The following is a 7,947-nucleotide window of genomic DNA, read 5'->3' as shown; positions in this document are numbered from 1 at the left end:
CCAGGCCTGATATCTCCTATGCAGTCAACCGTGTCTGTCAGTTTCTTCATGCACCCAGGACATCTCATTGGTCAGCTGTGAAACGCATTCTGCGCATCTGTTTTACTGTCTCCTATGGTTTGCTTCTTCAGCCTACGCCCTCGTGTGAGCTCTCAGCTTTCTCAGATGCAGATTGAGTTGGCAATCTTGATGACAGGCGATCCACGGGGGGATATGCGGTATTTCTGGGTTCTAACCTGATCGCCTGGAATGCTCGAAAGCAGGCCACAGTGTCTCGCAGTAGTACTGAAGCTGGGTACAAAGCAGTTGCTGATGCCACTGCTGAGATCATATGGGTACAGTCTCTGTTGAGAGAGTTGAGAGTTGCTTCAGCACATCCTCCGATTCTGTGGTGTGATAACATTGGTGCTACATATCTTTCATCTAATCCAATGTTTCACGCTAGGACGAAGCACATTGAGGTTGACTATCATTTTGTTCGGGAACGTGTTGCACAGAAGCTACTTTGTATCAAGTTCATTCCATCAAAGGATCAACTTGCTGACATCTTCACGAAGCCTCTTCCACAACCACAGTTTGTAGGCTGTAGGCGCAATCTTAACTTGCTGTGTACTTCAAGCCACAGTTAAGATTGAGGGAGGGTGTTAGACTGCATATATACGTAGTCTGTGTATTAGTAACATTGTATTGTACCCCTTGGCACCTCTATATAATGAAAGAGCCACACCCCGTTTAGGGTGTCGAGCAAGTTCCCAACATATTGTGTTTTACACACACAAGCCCGTATGCATCCTGTCATTTCTGGCACGGCCCTGATTGTTTACAAGAAACTGCGCATAGTAGAGTACCAGCCTCGAGAAACCCTATCACTGAAACTGGAGAACGGAAAGTCCAAAACAAAAGGTTAAACAAAAGAGAATGGAACCAAAAGTGCAGAGCAGACAGGGCCGTGTGGATAAGACCGAGTGCCCTCACATGCCTCCACCACCTCACCGCGAGAGCAGCGGAGTGTCGCTTTAATTAGCGCTCGTCACCCCCCACCATTGCCTCCCAGCATCACAAGTGTCCCTCCCCCATCTTCTTCCTCCCCGCAACTCGCTGCTCCTCCCACAACCGAAGCTCAGTCCCGTGGCCACGCAGGTAAAGCGGCCTCTCCCTCTCCTTCTCCTCCCCCTTCCTCCGGTCCAACCAAATCCATGCGATGGGTCGATCCATAGTACTAGCTGCCTAGTTCATGACCGATCTGTGGAGTGTTAGTTCTAAAAGAAATGCGTCTACAGTGCGTGCTGTCATCTTGAAGCGAGCAGAAGGGTCAGATGAGTGTGCTCCCGGTGTTGTTCCTCTAGGTTTCTCCACGATCTGTTGTTTTTCATCTCATTCTGCTAGCCGGCCACTGTTCACTTTAGATTTAGCGGAGGAAAGAGACGCTGAAAGCAGGCGGAAAGCCGTCACCGGAAAGTACGTTTCATTCTTTTCTGTGATTTCTTCTGTTTGTTAGTGCGCTTGATCTGTTTCCTTTGCTGGTTTCCTTAGTTTTGTCTGTCCAGATTAGCGAGTGTTTTGTAGTGTGCTGTTCCTGCGCATCAATCAGAATCAGTTCGTGGTTGCACAAGTAGAAGAAATACAAGTTATTTGGTTCTAGGATTCATTCAAGGTAGGCGTGTCCCACCTTGTTTTGTGGCCCGTGATCCGGTTGTTCGTTCGGTTCTTGCACCGGGAGCGAGTTGATAGCGCCGAATCGAGCACCTTGGGAGTGCATAGAGTTCAGTGTTGCGGGTGAAAGGCGTCAGTTGGATTCCCTCTTAGTTGGTGATTCCTTATTGCTTTGATTGTGACATAAATAAATGCTCATAGTTTGCTAACTCTGAAAACGTCCTGCCAGAGACATATAAAGATGTTGTGTTAACACATCACATCAAGTAGGGTGGGTGGACATATTGATAGTGGGTTCTCTAAAGTATATATAAGTCCAAATGAGATTGATTAGTGGGCAGGACATGCTACGTGGCTATGCCGACGTGCCGGATTCAGTTCTTAGCAGATGATTCAACAAGAGAAAATTTGAGGACTAATTCGACGGATTTTTCTGTGCATAAATTACTTCCCTCCGGTTTTTCCTACCTCTTTACTGGCTAGTGTACAAAATGATAGATAAGCTCAGCATCATTTTCACTGCATCAGCCCACTAGGAAGTAGGAACTAGCTCTAATTTGATATGGTGGTGTTTCCTGTAGGATGGAGATAGGTTTGTTTGTTTGTGTGGAACGGTGAGCAGAGCACAGCTGCATTATTGGGCAAATGCTTCCACTTATCCACTCTTTCACATTCTTTTTTTTATTATATGTGTTGGTCAACTGCCATTGTATGGTTATGAGCTAGTCTCTTTGCTTTGTCTGACAGCATCCTTAGTTTTAGCCAGCCCCACATATTGAAGTCATGTATTAATTGATCAACCTTCTCCGGTGCTGTATTACTATGTACTTTGGTTCTGCCCCAGTTCCGAGAAGGCAAATTGCCTGATCCAAAAAACTTGTGAACACCTTTTTTAACCGCCACTTGCGCGCTCCTTGGCTCATGACAGAGGCACACGTTTGCAAATACTTACTTTCAGCCTGGGTTCATGTTAGTGTAAACTTCTGCAGTTGAGTTACATGTCATTACCAAAGCTCCATCTTTTCCCCATATGCACTTCACCTCATTTTCACATTCTATTCAGTTAGTGTTTCCCAATATCATGTGTTGCCTGCTATAAAAGTTCATCTTCTTGAAAGAATCAGTTTACGATATTATTTACTAATCATTTTTGGGATTGAATTGAATTTTTCTGACGTATAGATATTGTTTGGTCTATATTATTAAAAATTACACTGCACTTTAAAGAACTATCTATAACATCTCCATTCTAACTAAGAAAATAGTCTTTCTAATATCAAAGAAGTCACAAGTCAGTTATCCCCTTAGTTAAAAATAAAGTAACTGTTTCTTCATGTATGATTTGACACAGAACAAAATGCAGCGAGCAATTCAAGCTATCGGATCACATGGCAGTGTGCTCAAATCTGCTGTCCTGCAACACATCAGTGTTGTGAAGCCTGCTATGCTGCCCGCTGTGTTCCCACGCTTCATGTCAGTATCATCTGCTCAAATAGAGGAGAGTGGATTTGAGAGCAGCACTGTTGCAGACATTTTGAAGTCTAAAGGGAAGAGTGCCGATGGATCATGGCTCTGGTGCACCACTGATGATAGTGTCTATGATGCTGTCAAATCGGTATGATTTCCCTTCTAGCCCAGTGGTCATATTACTCCATAAGTAGAAAATATTTATGATTTTGAGTGACAAAAAGAGTTTCAACAGATGACACAGCACAATGTGGGAGCTTTGGTGGTTGTTAAACCTGGGGAAGATAAATCAATTGCGGGCATCGTCACAGAGAGAGGTAAACTGGTCTATAAACACTCTCTGATGGAAACAGACCAAATGACGTGCTAAAAGAGGAAACGTTAGAAAGTTACTTACATTTTCTTGGTTTATGCCCTTGCCTTCTTTATTCTACATTATTATAAAGAAAATAGTAATAATAACATGAAGGGTTGTGAGTAAAAGCTGTATGGTGAAGGTGCAAATGCTTTATAAAAGATGACAACCCTTGTTTCTTACATGCATTATAATTACTGTCAGTCAAGAATCTTAGGACTGATGAATAAATCTTAACGCATCATGCATCAAGAACCTGCAGATAGTGTGCCACAAGCCTGTATGACCCTATCAAGTGGAACATATATATGAAAGAACATTTGATGATCCTATTCTCATGTTGAAATTGCAGCCAGCAAGTTGCCATGAGTTCCCAAAAAGAAAATCATTAAGTATTTAGGGAGAGTTCAGGTACAAAAATATATGCTTTGAACCATGTATTATTGTGCCACTAAATAGTTGAACTCTGATCCTGGACCTACATCTACCATAAACGCTTTGGACCATTGTGCCATTAAATACTTGAACTCTGATCCAGTACCATAATGGTTGAACTCTGATCCTCCTGAACCTCCAGCTAGCATAAACAATTCGCGTAAATTTCTTTGAAGTCCGTGAACCTTAACGGTTGCGAACTTCGAGCCTGCCACTCAAACACTCACAGTCGCAAAGATCTTGTTCATTTACCTATAATAGCATCGAGTCATTGACCTCTTCGCCTATAATCTCCATGAATAGTATCAGCCAGCATCAATGCCAACTCTGACTGCCACTCTGGCAAGATAGGAGTATATGAAGATGTTGTGCCTGAAAATAAAACCAATACTACATAGTGTCAAAAGAACAGAACAGCAAACCTGAGCAGCTTTGTAAACCAAAGATTTACCTATGTAACAAACATTATGTTACTTGCCTTTTCAGATTATCTCCGGAAAATTATAGTGCAGGGTCGATCCTCCAAGTCAACCAAAGTTGGAGATATCATGACCGAAGAGGTACGCTCATACCATGTTCTCAATTTTTTTCGGGGATGTTCTGATTTTCTCTGTGCCCCGTACACCCTGAATAAAATTAGTACAAAAACTCTAGTCATAAGCATGTGAATCACAATTATGTGAACGCGCCGAGCTTCATTGACAAAGCATCATTTTGACAGAACAAGCTGATCACGGTGAAACCTGAAACCAGAGTCCTGAAAGCAATGCAGCTGATGACAGGTAAGCCCGCCTGATCGAGTTCATTCGTCGTTGCACACCAGATGTTCTGTAAAGCACTGAACCCTAACCATGGCACGGCGTGCAGAAAAGCGTATCAGGCACATCCCGGTGATCAGCGGCACGGAGATGATGGGGATGGTCTCCATCGGCGACGTGGTTCGCGCGGTGGTCAGCGAGCACAAGGAGGAGCTGAATCGGCTCAACGCCTACATCCAGGGTGGGTACTAGGACCCAGCCGTTTTGCAGGGCGTCCCTTTGAGTGAACTCTACAATAACGACCAGGGTGATGATGACGAAATAGGCCGTGTTTCTTCGCGGACAATGGCTGTTGAACTTGAATTTGCGTGTTTGATGTTTTCCTGCTTATTTAGTGCATATTTCCGTGGCCGCGCGCGCCGCCGCGTGCTTGTTTCTGGAGCGTATAGACCATCCATCTCAGCTGATGGTGATAGACGCAGAATAAAGCTTGGGAGTGTCCCGGAAAGGATACTTGAGTTTCACCGTGCTAATGTTTTTTACCCCTTGTTGTCGACTGTCATTCGGTTAAATGTGTTGCTACATTAGCTTTGATATGTCATGCAAGGTTGCATCGACCAGATGCAGAGGCCGGAGGTCTTCCTCCTTTTCTAAAAAAAATGTCATGCAAGGTAAGCGAAAGTTGTACTGTAGTTCTTTTTCTGGCAGTCGGCGAAAAGTTTGTAGCAAGAAGCACATCTTGAAAATCTGCCAAAAAAGCCAAAAAAGGAAGTACATCTTGCAAGAAGATCAAAAGAATACATCACATGCGTGGTTTGTAAGCGACCAAGGTGGCATTCGTGACCTTGGTAAAAAATTACGCCTTACTTAATAAATGGTAGTTCAAACGGAAGCGGATTAGGAGCATTTGGGTGCTCCACCCTCCTATATTCAAACCACTTATATTGAGAACATCGTTTAAGGTAAAAGATGATGTCGTGTCCTTTGGCATTTAGCAAACTTTGTTGTGTAACAAGTATCTAGACCAAAAACTGCGCCTTGGGTATATTGCAACTTGGAGATTCACACCTTTGGGCTGGTCATGACGGGAAAAAGATATCTCTTTTGTTTTGGATCTTTCATGATTAAGGATGGCTCGTAGATTCGTTTTTGGAAGAACAAGTGGCTAGGCAGGCAATATGAGTCCACGGAAACAATTTCCAGCCGCGGGTGCTGAGTTCATCCCATCCAAATATATTATTTGGAATGGATTTGATCGTAATTTAAATTTTATGTTATGCAATGTAGTTTAAATTTCATGGCATGCAATGTGTTTGAATGGACTAGTTTAAATCTTCGTTTAGTTTCAATCTTTGCTTGAATGAAGCTGTGTGAAAAATGAAAGTTAAATTAAGGGTCTAGTTAGGAACCACTCATTTTAGCGGATCAAACATAAAAAGTTAAGGTTTAAGAAGACCACCTGACATATATGTGATAAGCAATTTAAACTATTCAAAGAAAGAAGGTTTAAAGAGGCTTTTGAGAGTCTAAATTTCGAAAGATCGGCTGCTCCTCTATATGTGAGGATACGCCGGCACAGCCCACCAAGCCTCTAGCTGTCCAGCACGACTGGACGAGCTCAAACCTGGCCGCCCGTTCCGTTGTTGACCAGCGCCTTGCCGCCGTAGCTGTTCGAGCCAGGTCCAATCTGTTTCCAAGTTCAATAACTACCTGACCTTCTGCACAAACTTGAGCGTGTTTTCGCCCCAAAACAGTGTTACAAAACGTAAACAGTGACGCGACGAAGATACTCCCTCTGTTCTTTTTTATTTCGTGTATAATTTTTTACTCCCTCGGTTTCATAATGTAAGACGTTTTTGACACTATACTAATGTCAAAAAACATCTTTCATTAGGGACCGAGGGAGTACTGTTTTTTCTGATGATACTCCGTAACTCCGAGCGTTTTCTTCTATAGAAGATGGCTACAATTACAAGCCAGACAACCCAAAAAGTTGTCCATGAATAGGGACATTTTTTAGAAAAAGATGAATAGGGACATGAGATGAGCAGATAAGCTCTGCATTTATTTATCTACCGATCTAGAGTCGAAGAGGAGATAATCAGAGGGTGGAAAAGCCTTCTGCTCCAACCAATTTTCGCAAGTCATCTTCACCCACCATCCATAGCAGGAGGGTAGTAATAATTTGCTCCCGAATTGACTGTTTGTTTGTCGCAAACGAGCAAACGAGAGTTTCACCGTGCTAATGTTTTCTCTGCTCATTGTCGACTGTCATTCGATTAAATGTGTCACTGCATTAGCTTTGATATGTCATGCAAGGTAAGTAAAAAGGACCCCCCTTACTTGGCGAACGTTTGCCAGGGAGGGTGACATTTGAGAGGTGTCGGTTTCTTCAGACGACATGGCATTTTCTCCCTTTCCATTTTAAAATTGATAGTGTTTGATTTCGTTTTACAACCAAAACTGCCGTCAAAGATGGTCCGTTTGTCACCTCCCCTACAATGGCATCAGCTTCGATCCGAATTAAGACATTGTATAGAGATTGTGTCAATTAATTCGGAGAGAACGTAGTTCTTTTTCTTATAGTCGGGAAAAACTTGTAGTTAGAAGTACATCTTGCAAGAAGATCAAGAGAATACACTACATCTGGAAAATCTAACCAAGAGCGTGGTCGAAAGACAAAAGTGGTTTAGGCATTCATGATTTTCAGGTAAAAGATGATGCCTTACTTAGTAAATCACGGAGAATGGGTGTTTAGTATATGCTTTTTTTCAAAAGACCGAGAATGACGTTCAAGGTAAAAAAAATGATGTCTTAGTAGATGGTTGTTCAAATAATGATGTTGACAAACCTTGTTACACAATAAGTATTTAAGCCAAAAACTGTGTCTCTGGCATATTGAAAACCTGAAGATTCACATCTTTGGGCTTGTGGCGGTAAAAAATATATATCCTTTTGTTTTGGATTTGTCGCGATTAAGGATGACTATTTATTTCTGGGAGGGCAAGTGGTTAGACAATGTCAGTCTTCGGAAACAATATCCAATCGTATACCGCAGTGTACACGATAAGGATGATATGCTTGCGCAGGTCCTCAGGTCATGCCCTTCGAATATATTGTTCAAGAGGGATTCATTTGCAGCTTAAATCTTATGTTATGCAATGTAGTTTAAATTTCATGTTATGCAATGTGTTATCGAATTGACTACTTCAATCTTCGTTTGAGTGAAATTGTGTGAAAATGATTTTTTGAGAACCTGTGTGAAAAATGCTAGTTAAA

The 7,947-nt window shown here is 42.4% G+C and overlaps 1 protein-coding gene across 2 annotated transcripts; it reads left to right on the top strand.

The window, feature by feature from the left end:
• The first annotated feature begins 939 nt into the window (after window positions 1-939).
• On the top strand, window positions 940-5,192 carry CBSX3 (Cystathionine beta-synthase (CBS) family protein). Of its 2 annotated transcripts, none has more exons than XM_048713572.2 (6): window positions 940-1,140; window positions 3,005-3,268; window positions 3,356-3,437; window positions 4,397-4,470; window positions 4,632-4,692; window positions 4,778-5,192. In XM_048713572.2, exons 2-6 carry the CDS (start codon window positions 3,011-3,013, stop codon window positions 4,918-4,920), a joined length of 618 nt encoding a protein of 205 aa, XP_048569529.1. In that variant the 5' UTR covers window positions 940-1,140; window positions 3,005-3,010; the 3' UTR covers window positions 4,921-5,192. The 2 variants fall into 2 exon arrangements, with proteins under 2 accessions (XP_048569529.1, XP_087373848.1); XM_087517722.1 differs by lacking the exon at window positions 940-1,140 and adding an exon at window positions 1,203-1,458.
• The last annotated feature ends 2,755 nt before the right edge of the window (window positions 5,193-7,947 follow it).

This window comes from Triticum urartu, chromosome 4A (assembly GCF_056163025.1).
Source record: "Triticum urartu cultivar PI428250 chromosome 4A, HENAU_Tu73, whole genome shotgun sequence".
Classification (NCBI taxonomy): Eukaryota; Viridiplantae; Streptophyta; class Magnoliopsida; order Poales; family Poaceae; genus Triticum; species Triticum urartu.
This window is presented reverse-complemented; position numbering and strand designations above follow the sequence as displayed.